This window comes from Ambystoma mexicanum, chromosome 12 (assembly GCF_040938575.1).
Source record: "Ambystoma mexicanum isolate Mex_15411 chromosome 12, UKY_AmexF1_1, whole genome shotgun sequence".
Taxonomy (NCBI): Eukaryota; Metazoa; Chordata; class Amphibia; order Caudata; family Ambystomatidae; genus Ambystoma; species Ambystoma mexicanum.
Window position 1 is genome coordinate 50,475,656 of NC_090936.1, and position 24,138 is coordinate 50,499,793.

The 24,138-nt window shown below is 47.2% G+C and overlaps 1 protein-coding gene across 3 annotated transcripts in view; it reads right to left on the reverse strand.

Moving 5' to 3' along the window:
- ASZ1 (ankyrin repeat, SAM and basic leucine zipper domain containing 1) overlaps positions 1–24,138 on the reverse strand; it is an 850,966-nt gene that overhangs the window by 409,394 nt on the left and 417,434 nt on the right. For all 3 annotated transcript variants that reach the window (XM_069627941.1, XM_069627942.1, XM_069627943.1), the window contains one exon: positions 20,287–20,411. In XM_069627941.1, coding sequence (XP_069484042.1) covers positions 20,287–20,411 — 125 coding nt within the window. The remainder of the gene's footprint in view (positions 1–20,286; positions 20,412–24,138) is intronic.

Here is a 24,138-nt window from a genome sequence, read left to right on the forward strand (position 1 = left end):
GGAATTTGCAGTAGTATATTCCGAATTCTTTCTTCTGAAGGAAAGGTCACCCCCCTCTTGGGTATCTAGGATTGCTCCTAGGAATTGTTTTGAGGTGCTTGGCACTAGGCTTGACTTTTTCTCGTTGATTGAGAAGCCTAACTCGTGAAGGTGGTCGATAGTCCTTTCAATGTGGGTCCTGCAAATTCCTGGGGTTTCCCCCGTTATGAGTCAGTCGTCCAGATAAGGGTACACTGGGATTGCCTCCCTGCGTAGGTGTGCAGCCGCCACCGCCAGTACCTTGGTGAATACCCTTGGTGCTGAAGCTATCCCGAAGGGCAGTACCTTGAATTGGTAGTGTCGACTGTCCACCTTGAAGCGCAAATACTTTCTGTGCGCTAGGAACATGGAAATATGAAAATAAGCATCTTTCATATCCAAGGTTGCCATGTAATCCCCCTTTTTAGGAGGGGGATTACCTCTTGTAGCGTGGTCATACGAAATTTTTGGGGCTTGACATACTTGTTGGCAGGCCGTAAGTCCAATACTGGGCGCATTGTCAAATCTTTCTTTGGCACAAGGAAGTAAGTTGAATAAATACCCTTGTTTACCTGGTGTCCCGGGACGAGTTCTATCGCGTCCTTTTCTAGCAGAATGGCGATCTCCTCGAGGAGAATCTTCTGATGTTCTAAAGAGTGTACTCTTTGTCGTGGAGGATGGTTCCGGGGACGCTGCAGTAGTTCTATACAATATCCTGTGGATACTGTTGACACCACCCATCTGTCTGATGTGATCCCTTCCCATGCCTGGGTGAAGTTGGAAATGTGTCCTCCTACTGGGGTTGCGTGAGAAGGGACCCTGAACTGAGCGTCACTGCTTTGGTGGAGGCGTGCCGCCTCCCTTGTTGCGGCTGCCTCTGCCTTTACCACGACCTCTCCTATTACCCCTGCCGTAACCCTGGATAGACTGTTGGTTGTTGTTCCACTGTATACCCTGTCCTTGGGAATAGGTAGATCCTCTCTGGGAATTTTGGCCACGTGGGCGACGAAAATTACTATTCCCTCTCTAGTTAGGGGGTTTATTGGTTAACTGGCCAAGGGACTTGAGTGTTTCGTATTCGTCCTTGGCATTCTTCAGTGCGTCTTCGACCGCCTTACCAAACAACAGATCGGTTTCCACCGGTTTGTCCGACAATGATGCCTGGGTTTCTGCCTTAAACCCAGACTGCCGTAACCACGCATGTCTCTTGATAACAGTGCCTTCCGCTATCAATCTGCCTGCGTTGTCCGTGGCGTCGAAGGTTGCTTTCAAAATGCAACCAGACACGGCTCTACCCTCTGCGGAAATCCGAGCTAACTGGCCCTTTAAAGGTTCAGGAGCAGAGGCTATGAGTGCCGCGACTTCTTCCCACTGATGGCAGTTGTAGCTGGCCAACAGGGTGGTGGAGTTTGCAATCCTTGCTTGATAGGCGGACGTTGAGGCTACTTTCCTGCCGAAACCGTATAGTTTTTTGCTCTCCTTGTCGGGAGGAGCTTCGGACGATGACAAGGGTGTTCCAGCCCTCTTACGAGTGTTGGTGACAACTAGGGAGTCTGGCTTCAGATGTCCTCTTATATAGAGAGGGTCAGACTGGGCCGCCCTGAAAAGTTTTTCAACCCTGGGATTGACTGCTCTGGTGAGGTTCGAGTTCACCAGGGACGAATCTATTCTCCGCTGAATGGACTTAAGGATAGGGATGGTCTGGGCAACAGGCCTCCTTTCTCCCACTAACTCTTCCGCAAAGTCCCTTTCCTCCTGGACACCGTGGGTGTCAATGTGGAAATGTTCTGCTGCGCGTGCGAGAACCTCGTTTAGGAGGGGTTGGTTATCGACTGGGGAGTCGGTAACCGGGGCTTCGTTCTCTACCGGGGAATCTACTCTGTATGTTTCCGGGTCCTCCTCTTCCTGGTCCTCATCATCCCCATAGTAGCCCGTCCCGGTTTGCTCTTCTATCATACCAAATTCTTGGTCCTCACAAAAGGAAGCCTCCCCTTGATACAGTGAGTATGGTCTTGCGTATGGTTGTACCTCGAAGGGTTCTGACCTCATTGGAGTTTCAAACCGGGGCTTTTTACTCGGGGGGATAGGATCAGTAGAGCCTGAGGGTGTCGCCCCCTGTGGACCATACGAGAGGAAATGTTCTGGATTTTTATCATAAAAATCTGCCAAAGAAGACATTCTTGACATGACCCTATCTATGTCTTCACTGGACCATTTTTTGGAACTGGGGATGACTCTCTCAGCAAGTCTATGGGATTTATCTTAAGTAGCTTTGCTGGTTTTAGACATATCAGCAGACCTGGTTTTGTCTGTCTGTTTAGGGGGAGTGGTGTGTTTCACAGGTGTGGAAGAGTGCAAAGGTTGTTTATTCTGCTGTTTTCCCCCCTCCCCGTGAGTGGAAAAATGTTTTCCCTGTCCTTTAGTGGCTCCGGAGGTTTTCGACGCCTGGCGTCGAGGATCGGGGGTGGTGTCCCTGTCCTTCGAGCGTGGGGCCTGGCTGGTTTTAACTGCGGGCTCTGACTCCTGGAGCGCGGCCTGGGGGTGGAAGTCGTCTTCGAACGATCGAACTTCTGTTAGCCTAGGGAGCGAGGCACTCTTGGCAAGAGTGGATGATTGCCTGGAGTCATGCGGCGATCTTGATCGAGAGCGCCCAGAGGACACCGAATCTGACCGTTCTGTTTGTGCCTCTTTCCGAGAACTCGACATCGTCGAGTCTCGGTTGGACTTAGTGTGTTTAGTATGTGTAGTATGTGAAGCGCTTGTGTCGCCGGGGGTCTTCCCCATAGCCGCCCTGCCGGACAACCTTCCGAGGTCGGGGACCTGCGCTCGGCTGTCTTTCGACGCCGTAATGCCCTCGCCGTCCGAAAGTACGGCGTCGCTGCCGTCGCTGAAGGCCGCCTGCCTGGCGTGGTGGGCCCAACGCTTTGTCGAACGGTCCTTAAGTGTCTTAGGTTTAAACCAACTACACGCTCTGCAGTTCGCTTCGGGGTGGTCCCTCGGCAAGCAGAGATTGCACGTGGCGTGCCTGTCGACCCAAGGGTATTTGCGATTGCACTTGGGGCAGAATTGAAAAGGGGTACCCTCCATACGCACCTTGAGGCAGCGGGCTGTTAAGTGTAGGAAATGTATAAGGTGTACCTATATACCAAAAGTGTAGAGTGTAGAGTATGTACCACCCCCCACTCTCCCTACTTGCAGGGCTGAGGCAAGAGGCCTTCCAAGGCCCGGGCCGAGGCCAGCGGCCTTCCGAGGCCCAAATCCGTCGTGCAGCAGCCGACGGTCGATTTCTTCTCCAGCCGGCGTCGAGTGTCGAAGTTCGACGTTGGGGTGGGGAAAGATGTCAATAGATTATTATTTCAAATTTTTAGCAAAAGTATGGCTAAGGCCAGGGAACTCCGCAAAATGCTTCCGACCAGTATGGCGGAAAAAAACAATCTGAGGATCCTACACGCGTGAGGGATCTTGGGTACAGTGGACGTCACACTAGGGATAGTATTACTGGCACGCCCTGGGTCGACGCCCATTTTTGAGTTTCGAAAAACAAACTGTAATACTCTGCAGCTTCCACTAGATGTCGGCCTATGCACAGCATGTGATCTAAGCAGATTCCACAAGCCTCAGAAATATGACAATGCATTACTTACCGTAAAAGCATTTCTGATGGTTGTATCTGCTTAGATTCACATGCTGTGCATAGGTCCGACATCCAGTGGTCACTGCGGAGTATTGCATTTTGTTTTTCATAGTCGAAAAAGGGGACGTCGACAAGGCGTGTCTGTAACACTATCCCTATAGTGACGTGCGTTGTACCCACAATCCCTCACGCGTCGAGGTCCCTCTGTATTTTTCTGCCCTGAGGGAGCCTTCTAGACGTGAGTGAGTACAGAAAAGAGAGAAATATAGAAAAGGATGTCTATGTTCCTTCCATCCGAGCGGGGAGGAAGGGTGGGCGCATGTGAATCTAAGCAGATACAACCATCAGAAATGCTTTTACAGTAAGTAATGCATTGTCTTCTGATGTTTGTTAATCTGCTTAGAATCACATGCTGTGCATAGACTAGCGAGCAGTACCCGGAGTTGGCGGTGGGTTATGAGAAGGAACAGTAGAGAAAAGATGTCTTAATACTGCCTGTCCCACCTGGGAGTCAGATCTAGAGTGTGCATCTAGACAGTAGTGTTTTGTAAAGGTGTGCACAGAACTCCAGGTAGCCGCTTTGCAGTTGGACTCAAGGGGAACATTTGCAATGAACGCTATGGAAGCCCCAGTGCCTCGAGTGGAATGTGCTCTTTGCTTGAAGGGTAGTTCTCTCTTAGCAAGAGTGTAACAGAGAGTGATGCATTGAACAATCCATCTAGATATAGTGGACTTTGAAACTGCATCTCCTTATCTTCCTGCTGCCACAGAGACAAAGAACTGATTAGTCTTTCTCAGTGGTCTGGTTCTTTCCATGTAGAACATGACAGCTCTGCGTACATCTAGTGTATGCAGACTTTTTTCTCCCAAGCTGGAAGGGTTTTGAAAGAACGTTGGTAGTTCTATTGACTGGTTTACATGAAATTTCGAGATGAATTTTGGTGCAAACCTTGGGTGTGTGCGTAGAACCACCTTATCCTTGTGAACTGTTACAAAGGGGTCTAGTACAGAACGAGCCTGTAGTTCACTTACTCTCCTAATGGAGGTGATAGCTATTAGGAAAGCAGTCTTAAGAGGTCTTTAAGAGTTGCCTTGTGCATGGGTTCGAAAGGATGGCCCATTAGTCTAGAAAGTACCACATTTAAGTCCCATCCGGGAGCTGGGTTAGCTATCGGAGGGTGTATTCTCTTTACCCCCTCCATGAAGGCCTTGATAACTGGTATCTTCCACCACGACACTTTAAGTTGGGAAGTGGTGTATGCAGAAAGTGCCGCTAGGTGGACTTTAATGGAATTGAAGACTAGACCTGAATCCAGTAAATGGGTCAAGTACAGAACAATGTTAGTGGGAGAGCAGTCAACCGGGTTGATGCTCTTACCTCTACACCAGATGACAAATCTTTTCCACTTGCTAGAATAGCAGTGGCGAGTATTAGGTTTTCTGGCTTCCCTGAGGATGTCCATACATCTCTGCGGGAGTTGTAAATGTCCAAATTCTATGATCTCAGGAGTCAGGCTGCTAAGTTCATGGTCTGAGGGCCTGGATGCAGTGTCCTGCCCTTGTCCTGTGACAGCATGTTGTACGGGCAGGGAAGTTTCACTGGGGGAGATAGGGACATCTCCATCAAGTGAGCGAACCATGGCTGCCGGGCCCACATTGGGGCCACTAGTATCATGGTAACCTGCTCCTGGTGCATCTTGTGCACCACTTTGTTGAGAAGGGGAGTCGGGGGAAAGGCGTAAACAAATTTCCCTGACCATTGAATCGACAGACCGTTCCCCTTGGGCTGGTTCTGGGGGTACCTGGAGGCGTAACTTTGGCATTGTGAGTTCTCCAGAGTTGCGAACAGGTCTATTTCCGGGAACCCCCATTGCGTGAAGACGTCTAAGACGATGTCTTCGTGCAATTGCCATTCGTACTCTTCGGGCAGGGGGAAGTCTCTGCTGAGTTTGTCTGCTAGCAGATTGAGTTCCCCTGGTACATGTTGTGATAGTAGGAACATGTGTTTGAGAGCCCACTTCCATATATTCTGGGACAGCTTGGACAGTCCTGGAGAGTGAGTGCCCCCTTGCTTGTTGAGGTAGTACATGACTGTGGTGCTGTCTGTGAGGACCATCACTGTCTTTCCTTGTAGGTGTTCCTGAAAGGCTTTCAGTGCTTTGAACACCGCTAGTAGTTCCAGCAGATTTATATGCTTGGATGCTAAGCTCGGAGTCCACGCTCCGTGAGCAGTCTGATGGGATAGGTGAGCCCCCCATCCTGTAAGGGATGCGTCTGTGGTTAGAGTGGCTTCCACTGCGGGTGTGGCAAAAGTTTTCCCTAATAACAGGTTTTCTTTTGTCCACCACCGTAGCGAGAGAACCAAGGCCTGCGAGACCACCACTAGATCGTCCCATTGTCCGCTGGCCTGACACCACTGGCTGTAAAGCCACTCTTGCATTGGGCGCATGCGCAGGCGCGCGTGAGGTACCAAATAAATACATGACGCCATCATCCCTAGCAAGCGCATTGCTTTGCGTACCGTCACCTCTCGACCTGCCACATAATGGGGGATCTGAAATAGCATGTTTTGGACCCTCTCGTTGGAGGGGAAGACGAGGCCGTCCTTTGTTTGAATTAGAGCCCCTAGGAATTGTTTGATTTGGCTGGGGTCTAAGCTGGACTTCTTTTCGTTGATGGAGAAGCCCAGTTGGGACAAAAGGTCTACGGTCTTTTGGGTATTGGAGAAGCATGTTTCGTAAGAATCCCCTGTTATGAGCCAGTCATCGAGGTAAGGGTATACCGGGATGGATAACCTGCGCAGGTGGGCCGCTGCCACTGCCAGTACTTTCGTGAATACCCTTGGTGCAGATGCTATCCCGAAGGGTAGTACTCTGAACTGGTAGTGTTTGTTCTCTATCTTGAACCTGAGGTATTTTCTGTGCGCTGGCAACATTAAAATATGAAAGTATGCATCTTTCATGTCTAGTGTTGTCATGTAATCCCCTTGTGATAACAGTGGGATTACTTGCTGCAAGGTCACCATACAAAACTTTTGGGGTTTGACAAACTTGTTCGCTGGGCGCAGATCTAATACAGGGCGCATGGTTAAGTCCTTTTTGGGTACAAGGTAGTACACTGAATAAATACCTTCTGTTACCTGAGATAGGGGGACAGCCTCTATAGCCTCTTTTTTCAGTAGCTCTTCTACTTCTTGAAGAAGAATGGTGAGGTGTTCCGGTGTCATGCGTCGGTTCCGTGGGGGTCTGTACTTCGGGGAACCGTTAAATTCGATGCAGTGTCCGTGGGCTATGGTGGATAATACCCAGCGGTCTGACGATATTCCCTCCCATGCTGAAAGGAACGATGTTAGCCGGCCCCCGACCGGTGATGCATGGGAGGGGACCCGAATCTTCGGGTCATTTGTTGGTATTGGGCGTGGAACCTTTGGGGCTGGAGCCGCAACCGCTTCCTTTGCCACGGCGTTGGCCTCTTTGACTGAACTGGGTGTTGTTACCCTGGTTAGAGGGCCAGTTGGTAGCAGAGTAAAATTGCTGTTGGTTTTGCTGCGTGCGTTGGCCACGAAAAGAGCGTCTATTGCCATAGCTGCGTCTGTTAGGGGGCCTAGAAATTTGGTCAAGAGTCTTGATGGTATCAAACTCTTTTTTCGCATGTTCTAGGGCCTCATCAACTGCTTTCCCAAACAGATGTGTTTGTTCTATGGGCTTATTTATCAGGGAAGCCTGGGTTTCCGGCTTAAATCCCGAATTGTGCAGCCAGACATGGCGTTTGAGAAGTATTCCCTGAACGAGGGAACGGCCAGCCGTCTCTGCGGCATCCAAGGAGTTCTTTACGATGCCCTGGTTTACAATAGTTCCCTCTGAGATTATAGCTAACAGGCGTGAACGCAGGGGTTCTGGTGCGTCCTCTGCTTCGCTGCGCAGCTTGCTCCACTGTGCATCTGCGTAGCTAGCTAGTAGGGAATTGTTATTTGCAATCCTAGTTGAGAAGGCGGCGGAGGTCGTGATTCTCTTCCCAAGTGCATAGAGCTTCTTGCCCTCTTTGTCAAGTGGTGCCCGCTCTTTTTCTTGTATTAGTAACTACGAGGGAGTCCGGAATAGAATGTCCTCTGATGTACAAAGGGTCAGAGGACAAAGGGCTGAAGAGCTTTTCTATCCGAGGGTTGACCCCTCTGACTAAGGCAGGATTGGAAAGGGAAGGAGTTATTCTTCTCTTTATAGAAGCCAGGAGCGGAATAGACTAACAGGGGCTTTTTCTTTAATAACTTTCTCTACAAAGTCTATGTCAGGAAGAGTCTCCCCTGTGTCTATTTCAAAATGCGCTGCTGCCTTGCGCAATAGTGCATTAAGTGAAGGTTGGTCATCTATGGGAGAGGTGTTTCCAATAGGTGAATCCTTGGGAGGAGAAGGGTGAAAGACATCAGGGTCTGAGTGCACTGATGGGGATTGCCAAGGCTGCACTGATGGGGATTGCCAGGGCTGCGAGGTAGCTGTATCTTCTTCAAAAGCTCCTGCACTAGAGTAAGGATCTTCTTCAAACCCCTCTTCCTCATGTTCTTCCTCTCCACCCAAACACTCCTCATCTTCCTGGAGGTATTGCTCCTCTTCAGTGAGGTCATATACGTCTGTAGAAGGGGGAAACAGCCTAGGAATCTTGACCCTAGGGTCATCCTGGGGCCATTCTCTTGGTCTTTTGGGTGTGAGTGGGTTTTGGCTTCCCAAAAACCTTTCCATTTTCTCCATACAAGAATGGAGTCTTTCAAGGGTCTCATGGGGGACCCCTGAATAGTCTAGAGGGGGGAAATCAGTGTCTTCACCTTCAAAACGCTTAGAACGCTCCCACAACGTCGAAGAAAGGTTTCTGTCGCCCTCTGAAAAGCCCTCCGGTAGTTCAGAAGTGCCCTTAGATGAAGGGGGCAGTTCCTGGCTACTATTGCGCTTTTTTGGCGTTTCCATAGCTTTTTGTGCGGTATTCGACGTTTGTTTCGTTGTCCGCTTACGTTTGTCTTCGGAAACAATTCTCGCCAGGCTCTCGACAACGAGTTTGTCAGTAGAGGGCTCTGGTTTCGACGTTGCCTGCGTTACGCGTTGTTCCTCGACGGCCGCTCTATGGAGCGTTACGTCGGATGATTTTGAGGTAGCGCCCGTGTTTGATGAAAGCCCAATCGCTGGTCGCGGCTGCGTTTGCGGGTGGGGCTTGAGACCCTTACGGTCTGAGGTAGACGCCGGAGTACCCTGCGTCCCCTTCGGCGCTGATGGATCCTTCGTCTTCGACGAAGAAGAGCCGTGGGTTGCGTGCTTAGGCCTAGGGGTCTATGTGCGTCCTTGTCGCCGGGGTGTTCATCCCCATAAGCAGGGCGTGAGCCGAGCCCGTCGGGGCCGGAGACGGACGTCGAGGAGCGCGAGCGCTCCTTCTGGGGGTTAATGACTTCCGTAACGGACGTCGAGTTATCACCCTCCTCGTCACTTTCTGTAACAGCGGCGGCGGGTGAGGAAACTGACTTCGACATAGCGTAGTCCGCCCACCTCTTAACTTTTCGTTCTTTAAGAGTTCTTGGTTTCAAGAGCTTACAGGCCGCGCAGCTGTCCTCCTTATGATCGAGGGGCAAGCAACGATTACAGAGCTTGTGTTTGTCCTTCCAAGTGTATTTGCCCCTACAGCGTGGGCAAAACTTAAAAGGTGTCCTCTCCACAGCTGAGGCAATAATAACTGGTGATATCAACCCCAAGGGAAAGATAGGGGAGAAAGAAAGACATTCTCAAAGAGAAGATAAAAGTTCGAACCCCCACTCTCCCTACTGTATGTTGGCCGGCGAGGCCAGGCCACGTGTTCGGCAGCGCCGAAGGATCTCCTCCGTTTCTTCCCCTCCGTCGAAAACTTTCTCGGCGGAGAAACAGCTTCACAGCTAACGTCGAGGGGAGGGACCTTTAACAATATAATAAGTATAATTAAGGACCGAGGTCCGTAGTAAGTATTTGCAATGTCTCTCTAGGAGCTCCGCGTAAGGCGACCAGAAGCTGGGCGGAAAAAAACAATCTGAGGGACCTCGACGCGTGAGGGATTGTGGGTACAACGCACGTCACTATAGGGATAGTGTTACAGACACGCCTTGTCATCGTCCCCTTTTTCGACTACGAAAAACAAAATGCAATACTCTGCAGTGACCACTGGATGTCGGACCTATGCACAGCATGTGATTCTAAGCAGATTAACAAACATCAGAAACATATTTATACATACATGCTTTTTCCAAGCACGACCGAGTGTATTTTTTGGCTTGGAGTCCCTCATTGTTTGTTGGCGGAAATACACAGCTTGCCAGTTCAATGAGACTATGAAAGTGTTCAAACACAAAGATATGACCTGGACTTTACGAGACCACAGCAACTGCAACACGAAACAGAAGGTATACATCATAGTATGCCCCTGTGGACTTTTATACGTGGGTAAAACCATGAGAGCAGTGAAAACTAGAATTTGTGAGCACTGATCGTGTATAAAAAGCAAGGTGCCGGACCAACCACTGGTTAAACATTACATCAAGAATAACCACACCAACATGGACATGAAGTGGTTCATAATTCAGAAAGTGGCCACCTCCAAAAGAGGAGGTGGCATTGATAAAATCCTCACTCAATTGGAACAGAAATGGGTCCACAAACTATGCATTGTGAAAGAAGGTCTCAACATCACCGTAGAGTGGAAGCATTTCTTAAAAGATTATGGACTATTTCTTATAAGATTATGGACTATATCTGCCTCACATGTATGATGTAAATTGAATTTTATGCAAATATAGAATGGTTGTCAATTAGAGTGCTCTCTGAAACAATAGGGCATCTCGCAAATACAGTACGTTAATGCTGAAAGCTGATTGTGGGTGGGTCACGGTGGCCATGTATATTGTTCATACTGAATAGCCGTGCTTGGAACCGTGTTTGAATGTAACACATTACAAGATGGTAACGTTACACATGCTTAAAACTCCACTCCTTTGGATACATGGTGGCCTTACAGATACTACTGAAACCATGCTTCCTACAGATACACTACTAGATGGTGGCACCACACCAAAACATCACCACAATGTTCCAACATGGTGTCTGGTTATACCCACGTCCAGCACACCGAGACACATCACACATGTCACACATGCGCACCTCATATGCAGGACCCATCGTCCGAGTTATGCCTGTTCACTGCAAGGCGACACTAACTAATATCAATCGCTCGCCTTGAGTGCCGCACTATGCAGCTCGGTTCACACGTAGCAACTTGAATTTATTCAGGCATACTAGTCCGGACCAGACACCGGCACTGACACAGACCGCTCATCTCTGCAGCCGCCCAAAATGGCCGCCACCTACATAAACATCACTGTTTCCATAGAAACTGCACGCACTGATAGCCGCGCTGAAACAGAGACTCTGCACCGCCGGCAGCCTTCACACAACGGTCCCCGGATCAACCATGAGAGGTAAGCACAGATGGGCGCTATCACGCCTATGTTCTGCACTCCCCTCCTTGCACGCGCACCTCGCACTCATGTTAACAGTATTGACTAAAATGTTACGGCATGCCTCATTTCCACACGGCAGCCCTCGCGCCTTACGCGCTTATGCACTCCATTGTTTTGCTATCCTTATAGCACACAGCACTCTTACCATCTGCCACGCACCTCAAGGGCACTATTACCACAACCAGCACTTTACTTTTCCCCAGAGGGTGAACCACCTCGGCGACAAGCCTCACACGCCACTGGTTGCCTGCTCAGTCACTATGCATAAACACACCAATACTTCGCGTGAGTACACGGAACCATCTTGCACCATCAGAAAGGTACCGTCAACTCTCCCATGAGTCTTGTCCTTTTGTGTATCCGCAGCGAGGACCTCTATTGGCCCACTCCATACACACTTACCTCAGCCTGTCGAGACATCTTCCATTCTATAGGCCATTAGAGGTAAGACACTGTCCTAGACCACCCAATTATTTATTAAGGCAATATACAGCCTCATTGATCATTCTTCGATCTGATTGTGACAGGAGTGACCGTGTTTGCTAAAGATGAATGCTTCCTCTCTTTATAGCAGGGGTCTCCAACCTTTACGTTAGCTAGAGCTACTTGTAGCAGAGGCCAAGAGTGGGGAGCTACTAGCGGGCGATATCGGGGTGGGGATATTTATAAACCTCAGAATTTTTACCAATATTTTTTTGGCTCGATTATTTCCCCTCTATAAACAGATGGACTAACATATGCCTTCACGAATATATTAAGAACTTCAAAAACGTCTTTGTTGCATTATTATTTATTAGTAGCTGTCTCAAAAAGACAGATATTTGTTGGATTACCACACAAATATCTTATAATTTTTGTGCCCCTTCCTTTGCATTTTATGCAGGCTTTCTACATACTAGGCACACTATTGTTTTCCAAATGTGCATTTCACACTTCCAAAAAAAATAAAATAAAAATAAAAAGTAATTTCCTAATTGAAAAATGCTGCTTGCTTTCACAAGTTTTCTTTGACATTTTATTTTTGTCAGACACCACACATACTCCGCTATTTGCCGGTAAGATAGCTCAGCGGGTTGAGCACTCGCTGCTGCGATCTGAGCGTGATCTGCAGGTTGCAGGTTCGAATCCCAGCAAGTCCAACTTAGCCTTTCATCCTTAATTAGGTTGATAAATGAGTACCAATTTCGGTTGGGTGATATTGTATGTGAATATGTGCTCTGTAAAGCGCTTTGGATTAAGGCGCTATATAAATAACACATCATTATCATTATTTGTGTGCCCCTCTGTGTTTTAGCACAAGTTATATTTATAAAGATGTTATATGCTTGTCAAACTGGTTAATCACAAATAAATGCTTCTGTTATGCTGACAGCAGTTTTTAGGAAATTAAACTGTGGGTTCATGGGTGCCAACTTTTGATTTTCACTACAGGGGCAGAAATATCCCCACCTCAGCCCTGAATATAAGCAAGCAACCAGCCCAACCCATACCCTGGCAAACACATTGTATAGCACTTTTTTATAAGGCATTGCAAAAAGTCATACGATTAACAACCTGTAGTTTTGAATATATAACATCTCAGCATCGGTCTGTCAACCTGCTGAGCTATCCTGGTAGGCTTCTACTGTACAGCGTGTCTATGGATCGCTTAATGTACTAAAAGTGGGTGTACCTGTGTCATGGAAGTGATTTAAATTGGAAATGAAATGTACAGTGTGGAATTTGGAAAGAAGCCACATGAAGGAAATTGCACCATTTTATAAATATTATTTTGAACATTTCCAGGCGAGCTGCAGTGCCACTGTGATATTTTCATTATGTGGTCCCAATGATCCTGATCCTGCCACAGCCCCTACAACATCTCTGGCAAACAAGAGCAGCTTGCTTAAGCAAGACAGTGTCGTGGGGGCGCACAAGGCCAACTGTGGTACTACAGGCGGCCTGCAGAAGCAGAACGTGATACTGACATCTGTCAGTCGATTTACAAGCAGCTCCAAGTGGCACAGCAGCCAAGCTCTCTGCCCGCAATTGGGACGACCAGGGTTCGGATCCTGAACACGGAAGCACCATTAAATAATATAACTTAGGAAAATGTTTATTTTTCGGTATCTTCAGTGCGGATGACTGAAAAGGCTCAGGCGAGCTACTAGTCGCCCGCGATCGACTGTTTGGCGACCTCTGCTTTATAGTGTACACGGACACTAAGACGCCTGAGCCAATGTGCTCCACGGATCCAGTAAGCACCGGAATCCCCTTGTTTCTAACTTGTATTTACCTACATGTCTACTGCTACACTATTACTACCAACTGAATCCTGACGTACTCTCCGTCTGTTTTATTTCAACAGACCACATAGGATACTCCACCTATAAGAAACTCCCGTCCTGATGAAGGCCTACACCATTAGAGCTCACCTAGCTCATCACAAAATGGCGGAAACACTCTTGTGCTGACATGTTATATATGTTGTTGTTCAACTCTTGATTGTTCCCACACTAATGGGCTCATTATCTGATTATGACTCCACTAAATTCTCTAGCTTCCTTCCCAAGGAATCTTTACAGCAGTAAAGGCCTATATTTTTTTTAGATGTTTTTATTTACTGCAGCTGCATTTTTTTGTGTTTCCCAATTAGATGTGACCCTTTTTTGGAGGGCAATATGAAAAGGTAAAATTGTATCTCTCTGGGGACCTTGATCCAGTTTATCAGTTAGTTCATCCTCCTCAAATGATGGTGCAGGACTACTCCAACCCACAAATTCAACCACCTTGCTCATCAGGTGCCTGTATGAGGAGTCAGCATGGTGAGAAAAATCTGGTTTCCCAAATTCCAATTCTGGATAGGTATCTATACCACTGGTTGTCTGCAAGTATTCATACAAGTCTTTCATTCTAGACTCAGAAATGAACTCATGTGGCACCTTTGGGGTACCAATTGGAAGCCAAATGGTGGTTCATGTCATCGGACGGCTTGTTGTCTTCATAAATTGAAGTTAAATATTTTAAAAAATCATTTTTTGGTAAGGATTTGAAAATCTTATCTTGTGTTATTGGGGGCTTCGACAACTTCGAAGAAATTGAAAACGACACCGAAGTTGGTGTCGAAATGAAATGAAATATTTTATTTATATCATGCTCGTTCACAAGTGTTTAATAGCGCGACCAGGCAAAAGGGGAGGGGAACAAGGGAGAACAAAAATAAAAGGAAATGGCTATCTTACTAGGCCCAGTGACATTAAGAAAGTGTAAGTGTATTGAAAAGGGAAAAAGGGGGTACTTGCATGGAAGAGCAGGGGTGGGGAGTGGAAAGTGCGGAACAGAGGAGAGAACAGGATAAATACTGAAAGATTAATAAATAAAGGTGATAAACCATGGTAGTGCAGCCAGCAAGTGGCAGGCGATAGTTTTGTCAGATAAGGTATATCTGATAAGTGCAGAAGAAAAGTGGGAGGGGGACTGTATGGGTACAGATGAGTACCAGTGCACGGGGGTGGCCTGGAGGCAGTGCAGGAGGGTGTGCAGGTACCTGGGCCCAAATGACAGAGGGTGGCCAGGTACACAATGCCAAGAGAGAAAACAGATCAATAGAGGATAAGGGGGGCAAAGGTAGAGGCAAAGAGGAAGATCTTGAGGTGCTTCCGGAACCGGAGATGGTTCTCAAGTTACAAGGTGGCCGGGAGGCTGTTCCAAAGTGAGGCTCCAGGCGAAGAGAGAGATCTACCCCGAGCTTGTTTCTTTGTAAAAAGACTAACCCTATGGGAGTTAGAAGTAGAGGAGCATAGGGCTCAAGAGGGGAGGTATTTACAGAGTGATAAATGAAGGTATTTTGGCGCTACAATGCCTTGCGGACAATGCAGAGGGTTTTAAATGTAATCCTTGCATCCACTGGGAGCCAATAGAGGGATTTCAGGGCTGGAGAGATACGATCCCAGGGCTTGAGGCCAAGGACAAGTCTCACAGTCCTGTTCTGGATTAGTTGCAAAGGGCCGAGAGTGGAGGCAGGTATATTGAGAAAGAGGCTATTACAGTAATCCAGCCTGGAGAGAACCAGAGCTTGGGAGACGGTGAGCTTTTGAGGGAAAGAGAGAAAAGGCAGAGTACCTCTAAGGAGATGTGTGAGGAGAAGGAAAGTGTGGAGACTTCGATTTTGTCGGAGTCGACTGCGCTACTGACGTAGACAGCTCTGACGCTGATGGCGTTGGCGAGACAGTCGAAGTTGCTGACTTCTTATGCATCCTCGATGGGACCTTCAAAGGACTGGACTCGGTGTGTGGAAGCCCTCAACAATTTCTTTGTTGGCTCGAGATTTATATAGTTCTCGATGTAACTCCTTATGCCTCAGACTTCTCAGATTCATAGGACTTCGTCTTCCCTTTGCCGTCTTTAAGCCGTCTTTATGCAGATCGACAGGGCTGCATGCTCCAAGATTTGTAACATTTCTTTTCGAAATGCATCCCATTTTGCTGGGGAGTCCGACTTGGTTGGACATTTGATTACCCTGGATGAGGAATCACTAGAGGTCGAAGGTGACCTGCGATGTCGTTTCTAGGCCTTCTTGGAAGATGAAGAATGACGCTATCGACTTCTCGATCAGGATCTTTTAGATATTTTTCATCAAGGAGAATGTCACGACTCTTCAGACTTTCTTTTTTGGAGTTCCATGAAGGAGACTTCGGAAGGGAGTCTACCCACCAGCAATTTACCTTTACACTCCCTCAGAGCCTTGTTGGTCATCGCCTGACAGGAGTTACACTCGGAGGTACGATGTTCAGTTCGGAGATGAGTGTCAGTGATTGACATTTTCGATCCACATTCTTGGCATTTCTTGAAGCCCGTCTCATTTTAGGTGTTGATGAAGCCGATGGTGAAGACATTTTCGTATTAGAAAATTAGTGACGAAGTTCAGTGAAGAACCGAAGCGCACCATAACTCTTCGAAGCAAATGCTCGGAAAATGGAACTGAAGCCTATGGGCGCTACGTGCGCTACTTACACTAATAATGACATCAACAGTCAAACAGAGGCACTCGAGGGACATCCACTCAACCAGACAGCACACAGCGCCCTCTGTCGAGAACATTTTTTCCGAAGCAGCTGAAGCTGGAAAGATATCAAAAGATGAGGAATAGGTGGGAGGACACAAGCCATTCGAAGGTGAATTCTAAGGAGTTAGGAAGGGACGTGGCCTTTGAGATTTGTGGGGTATTGAGGAGAGAAGAGAGTAGGTGTCAGACGCCTCCACCTTGCCTCTCAGTCGAGGAGAGTGAATAAAGGATAATTTTAAGTCATGTAGACACTGCCAGAGTGGCAGTGTCAGATGGAGGAATCCAGGTTTCAGTGAAAGCAAGAAGGTCTAGGCAAGGAGAGCTGGAGTGAAAGTAGTTCAGTGATTAAGAAGGTTTTGTTGCATACAGACAGCATTTCAGATGGCAATGTTCAGATGATGAGGTAAGGAATAGTAGAGAAGTTGAGTCTCAGAGGGAGACAGACAAGGTGGATAGGTGTTTTAGGAGGTATGGTTAGCTTGTCAGCTCTGTTGGAAGGAGGTGGGAGAGAGATGGAGTAGTGGAAGTTTTGAGTTGTGAGTTTTATAATAGGGAATGGAAAAGCAGAAGTTGTAGCATGATTGAAGATAGGGTAGGGAGAGGCAAGTAGGAGGAGCAGGAGTGATTGCATTACAGGTGAAAAGCGCAGTGTGGAGAGACAGAACCAAGCTAGCGGATAATGGACCCAGGGGTGGTATGAAGAGCATTGCCAGGACTTCTCTGACTGCGTCCTTGATGACAGCCCCCATATCAGGAGACTTCGTGAGGCCGAGGAACTTCTCAAAGATCCGGTCCTCGCTGGTACTAGAGGCAACTGCGGCCGCTGTCGACCCTATACTTACGGACGCAAAGGAAAACAGCCTTGTGCATAAGAAGGGTAGGCCGTTGGCCACGTACCTGGTTGATGCCAGTCCCACCTTGATATTTGTTCTTCGCCGAAGTCAGGCAGAGGCGTTCAACGGGTGTCCTTATCTGGCACTTAGGCCATTTTGTTGAGCTGCCTACCATGCGGCTGCAACGTGTTGCTCGGCTCGCTTGGGCCACCCTCTGCCAAGTCTCTTATGTGTGAGGCACGCGACTTGCCCCGCTCCTCGGGCACATGCCTGGTAGGTGTATCAACCTCGACCCGGGGGTCGTTGGAGCTGCGTTTAGGTGCCCCCTCGGCGTACTTCCGGTAACAGGGCGTAGCCCCTCGGCCATGATGCCGGTACAAGGGCAGAGCCCCTCGGGCGCAAGTCCGGTATAGAGGCTAGCAGCCCCTCAAAACTCTGACACCGGGAGTATCCGAGGACCCCTCAGTCCGAAGGCCGTTAGCTGTGACAGCCTCGGTGCATGAGTTGTTAAAAGGACCTGACCGGTCCCTCCCGCATAGGAGAGTCCCTGGAAAGGAGTCTCCCTTGTGAGGTGCAGATGAAAATATAGGCCCTACCTCTGGCCTGGAACGTCTCACGAAACCCTTGAGGTTCTCAGAAGGACACCGCTGAAAGAGCTCCCTCCACCTGGCTAGTCTGTTCTTCAGCACTTACGTGGAGAGTGAGCCGCACGCCGAACAGGCTTGCCAACCATGGTCTGGCCAAGGTAACGTAGGCAGAGTGTGTGGGAATCTGAATTTGGAAAAGGCCCGTTGCAGGATGGGCATCTGCTGAACCCTGTCAAAGTCGACATGCGCCGGGGAGGAGCTGTGGCGTCTAAAGACCAAGTACCTACTGAACAAAAAGACAAAAGAAGCTATAGAGGAAGAATCCGCACGTGGAATTACATGGCCGAAGCCAAACCCAGGAGCACTGTTGAATTCGGCCCGTTCCCGTCGGCGCGGACAAGGGGACTGAGGTGTGGTGCTGGATGGCGGAGTCAGGGCAGTGCATGCTCCCTAAATTTAGAGGGGAAGAAGATTTTTCTGGTGAAAAAGGTTCCATCTCCCAACCCTCGCGAGGGACGCCCATGCAGTATGGAGGAAAGGGGACGGGACCTAAGAGTAAGAGACCTGATCTGGAGTGGAGACACCAAGAGATTTGGAGAGGGCACAGAGAGATCCCCCTGTAGAGTAGTGAGAAAGTTGAGGGCAGATTAAACTCCTCAGCCCCCTCCAACGCTTGTAAACAAGACATTTCAGTTTCCACAAAGATGATAGATGACAACCCCGATGCATAAGAACCCCTTAAGCCTACTACTGAGAGACAAGAGTTCAGAAAACGCTGAAGTCCAGGCGATGGAGAAAAGGGTGCAGGAAACACAAACTGAAGTCAGAGAAGAAGGGTGAGGGAAAGTGTGGGTAAACCTTAAGCTGAAGACAGCGAGAAGAAGGATGTAAGAAAGGATGCAAGCAACTCATACCTAGAGAGGCTGAGTTTGAGAGAAAGGGCAAGCTTAAGTTTGTTTTAAGATTGCCAAGAAGGCATGCTGAGAAGGAGCAGGATGGTGGAGCAGAGACCACTTGTTAACCTGAATCACAGGACACTTAAGACAACCTAGCACCCAATGTAGAACCCAAAGCTAGTGTTTGAAATTGATATATCCTCTCCATTTTGTTATTTTGGGCCATTCCTGTATTGATTCCATTAATAAAGATTTAACATTCGGAGCATTCCTTCTCTGCCTGGTTTCAGATTGCCGTCACCATCTTGACAGTACTTTTCTGTGCAGTTCCTTCTAAAAAATAAAAAAAAATGAGTAGAGTTTTGAGGAAGTCCTAATCCTTGAGTAGAGAACCAAAAACAACACAACTTCTGCAGGGCTTAAATAGGAGGCATGTTGAGGAACTGGACGAGACAACAGAGCCAGAGGATATGTCACACAGTGAAAATCGCATTCAGCAGCAAACAGAGGCAGTTTGGCAGTGTTCAACAATTTAGCAGAGTTTGTGGCTGGTGAAATATGGGTCCAGCAAGCAATGCTCAGATGTGATCTCTGACGTTGTAGATTTGTTTACTTTTTTCCCATCATGCCTGACATATTTTATGCTATTGCTTGCGTTCTACACTGATGGCCTGGAAGATTGCAAAGCCATAATGGAGACTGGGTACCTCCTGGTACCTCCTCCTAAGCTGACTGCAGAGAGATATAGAGGGGTCATGGGAAGTAAGAAAACCGTAATCCTTTTTCTTCGCCTCTATATTATTGGTCTTCACTTGGTTTTTAATGCAAAGTTCAAAGATGGAGCAGGCAGAGGTCTGTTTTCTGGCATTTTGTCTGTCTGGTACTTTTCCCCATCCAATCAGGAGTCTCTCTTCTGGCTCACCACTCAGACGTTAGTGTTCCGTCAGGAGGAAGCAGAGTGGCATGAGGAAAGGGTCGCCTGCTTATATGCACATAGTGGGATAGCAATACAATGTGGTTGCAAAGCAACAAAAACAAATGGCAGAGCATGTTACTTTCAGTCCTGCAGTTTACAAGATACTGCACAAGTTGAGCATCAATGGCGAACGACACCTGCATTTCAAAGACAAGCACAGCGGAAGGCTTTGCCTGAAAAATAAAGATCTGCAGAAATGTGATCAGTCAAGGTCTAAATCCCCTAATTCAGATAATGAGGGAGGCAGATTGTATGCAGAGATGAGACAAAAAGTGCAAAGTGGTGGGCCAGAAAGGGTATGTCAAGCCATTTGTCACCTATCGTCTTAACTTCTTCAAAGCACAATATCCATTGAGCAGGGTCGGTTGCTGTATAGTCATGACAGGGAAAACCGATTTACCACGCCTAGAAAACAGTTTCTTGCTTCCTCTTATGCTATTCCTGTTTATGTTGAGTTGAGCGTTTCCTTGATAGAAAATTGATACGAAGGGGCAGGATCTACACTATATCCCAATAATTCCAAAACAACAAGACTCTTTAGGAGACATACATATTAAGAATGCCCTAAAATATTTCACTTATTGTTGCTTGGCCATCTTTACTGTCCCTTTTAATCTTGCTGTTTTGTCCACTCTTCTGATGGAAATAGAACTGGTTGTGAAGAAGCCTTGGTGTAATGGAGCAGCAGGTCATAACTACATGCAAAATACAGCATATTCTGCTTGACAATATACATATTAATTTTCAGAAATGCAAAAATATTAAAGCATTTTCCTTACCTGAAACGGTGGTCACTGAAACCATCTGACACTGGTTTCAAGTACTTATAAAGGGCCTCATCTTTAGTCATGGTTGGGAACCTCCCATGTAACGAATTTGAAGACAGTAAGAGCATACTGAAAAGCTAAAAAAAAAATCAATGTTTATTGACTCTTCTCTAATACCTTTAGCAATTTCACAATAAGAATGTTGAAAGTTAAATATATTTCAGTGACAGGTTGAATAGTGTTTTATATGGGAAGCCTAAACCAATTATCATCTATGATCCAGAAACTAAATCATGTACTAATTGGAAGGACCTAGAATCCTTTCATTTATAATGATTCAAATCGAAATGGTGGCTCAACAGGGTTTGCAAGGTTCAAAGACGCTCAGCATTGGGGTCATGGATGTCCGTCTTCCCAAAACTAAATGAAAAAGCAATTAATTTTAAAGAGATTTGGCATATTGTTTGAAAATGGTTTTAGCTACAGTCCTGCTTGTTGCTGTAAAGTTGATGTTTTTCTAAATACAGAAAACCCACAATCCATCTCTGCAACTGTGTTGAGCAGTCTAGAGAAAGTGATGACGTTAACAAGTACAGTAGCTGATATTGTCCTCATTTCAATGGCAGTGCAGCAAAATCAAAGTTCAAGGATTATTTAAAGAGAAATGTGGTGGCGCCTCAATGTTAGCCCTCAAGCTATACTTACCTTTGGATAGGCCACATGTGCATAAAGACATGCCTCCGCAATTGGGAAGATCTGGGATTGGAGGCGTGCTTGCAAGTATTATAGTTCTGTAGGTTGCAAATGAAGGTTGGAGTGCCAAAGTATGACAATTATATAGTGAAAATGAAAGCTAAAAAAAATACTTAATCTGATATACTTTGCATTCCTACACCTTTTAATTCGAAATTGTCAGTTTGAAAACCTTTATTTTCTTGGGGCATTTAATTTTTAGTTTAAAATGTGTTTGTTTCTGCTGCCATCCTGATATCCTCCTGCCTCATCTCTACTCTAATTCCTCCAAACATGTCCATGCCATTCAGTCATGTATTTTATTACAATGGAGAGGACACATCCCACTGTCCCGTTTACCCTCCTTTTGCCCTGCAGACTACCTCCTCCTTTCTCCAAAACGATCTCCACTTCTGTCCTTTTTAAAGAAAAGGATTTTCTTTTGATGTTGAAAGGAGTTCCAACCCCGAACCCCAGTTCTCTCCCTCACTCAACCACATGACCTTTTCCTCCCCAATTGCTGTTAATTGTTGCATTATTATTCTTTTTTTTTTAACATTCAATCTTTTTCTCATTTTTGGTTTGCAAACTATTGTTTCCAAACTTAAAATTTCAAATCTAATTTCAAAATGAACACTAGACACCCTTTGTATATATATTGGGAATGGGGGCATCATCACTGGACCCATATGCTGACAAAAGGGTGTTTCGCCTGGCAATCCAAATCCCAGATAGCCCCAGACCGGAGTGGAGCTACTAAAGCTGCCCGGACTTCCCTTTCTCTTTTGATGCATTATCAGAGGTGGAGCCATGGGCCACAAACTAAATATAAGCATACTAAAAGTAGAAGCAAAGCCTAAGGCGGGAATAGTTTGACATCGAGTCAATTGGCAACTTGCTACAATACATGCTCATTTTAACTCCCAGAGCAATATTCTATTAATTGAACCTCTTTAGTTATGGGGAAAACAATGTTTGTTTCCTTTTTTTGTACAATGCAGCCAAATTGTTTACACAACACTATTGTACATTTCAATCAATCATAGGTGTTTTAATTAAACTACAATGCCTCTGATTTTCTGAACAGTATGTCTGCCAATTAACCTAGCCAAGCATTACTACCAGTTACTTATACCATGTGAACGTATGCAGTTTTTGAATAGTTTTTCTGTTTCCTTTGTTAATTTCTTTATTTTATTGCCACCTTTCAATAGCCAACTGGCAGAAGTATGATGCTGCTCGTCTCCCCCACCTCGACATCAAAGTCTGAGCTCTGTTTAACATAAATATTATAAGTAACTCACCGTAGTGACTAACATACTCCTAACGGGGCAAGGATGGAACGGACGTATGGAGGAAAGGGGATTATGGACTAGAAGTGCATTGGTCAATACAGTGATTAATTTATAATTACTGCTACGTCCCGTCCCCTTTCTTCCATACTGCATGGGCGGTAACCAATGAATGATGTGCAAGGGAGGTGTGATGCTTTGGATCCTAAGAAAACAGGTTTCTCAGGACCGCTTGCCCGAATGCTGCATCGGATCTTGCACAGCTATCCAGGCAGTAATGCTTGCAGAAGGCCGATGGAGTGGTCCATGTAGCTGCTCTGCTAATAGTTTGCCATGGCACAAGCCTCTGTAAGGCGACCACCGTCGATTTGGCCCTAACTGTAGGAGCATGCATGTTTTGTGGAACTTCCTTCTACTGAGACCTATAGGCCTCTTGAATGGCCGCAACCATCCACCTGGCTATGGAGGCATTAGAGGATTGGTCACCTGGCTTAGAGCCATGGAAGGTGATGAATAAAGCCTCTGTCTTGCAAAGCCCTTTGGTGCTGTCTAGATAGAATTTCATGGCTCAACTAATGTCCAGACAGTGAAACACTCTGCGTCTTCCTTTGGGTTAGGAAAAAAGGTTGGCAACGCAACTTCTTCACGCAAGTGTAATGAGGAGACCACCTTCGGAAGAAATGCCGGATGATAGCAAAGCACCACCTTGTCTAGATGGAACATGCTATACTGTTCTCTGGCCATCAGGGCCTGAATTTCGCTCACTCTCCTAGCTGAAGTAAGGCCCACAAACAGGGCTGTTTTGATTGTGACCACTTTTATGTCTACCAATGCCATGTGTTCAAAGGGCCTATGCGACAGCACCCCAAGCACCACATTGAGGTCCCACACCGGATGTAGTCTTTTGGTCGTCAGCCCCATCAGATGTCTTGACTATCGGGATGGGGAAGAGAATGACTTGTGATCAGAATTTCTGTAAGCGCCTATGGCGGCCAGGTAGGGTCGGCATGCCTCCAACCTGTACCCCTGAAAGCTCCAAGTGCGCTGAGAAAGATAGCCATAAATTCTGCATGCACGCCAGGCGGTCTACCCCTTTGTCCCTCGCCCAGAGGCAAAATCTGGTCCATTTGCTTTTCTATTGCCTTCTGGTGGACTTGTTTCTAGCTTTCTGAATTATTTCCAGGTTGTCTTGCGACAGATGGAGATGCGGCATTGTTACTAGCTCAGGAACCTGGCCGCTAGGTCTAGTTTCTTGGGAGCAGGGTCAACTACCACCCCACCTGCTGCGAGAGGAGCCTTCGATCGTGAATTAGTAGGTCCACTGGAACGCTGCACCGTCAGTCGTATGAGGTCTGCGAACGAGTGCCAAGACACTCTCACTTTGCGGAGAACTTTTTGAATGAGTGGTGTTGGGGCAAATGCATATACCCTCATCCCGCTCCAAGGGTGGTGTAAGGCTCCCCCCTAGGGAGCCTTGCCCCTGATCCTGCCAGGATGCATACTGCTTACATCTCCGGTTCTGCTCTGGGGAAAACAGATCTATGTGGGGTCGGCCCCATCTCCTGAAGATGTCAGCTAGGACTTGTTCCTCTAGCTGCCACTCGTTGTCCACCCCAAGTCTGCTGAGCCTGTCAGTCTCCAAGTTGGACTCCCCCAGCAAATGAATCGCAGACAGACATGTGGTGTGCAGTGGCCCACTCCCATATCTCCAAAGTGAGTCTGCACAGGGGGTGGGGGCAATATGGTTCCCCCTGCTTGTTGATGTAGAACATGCACGTTGAGCTGTCGGTTTGTAGACGGACCGCCTCAACGCTGTGAGAAACCTGAGGGCTTTTTCACT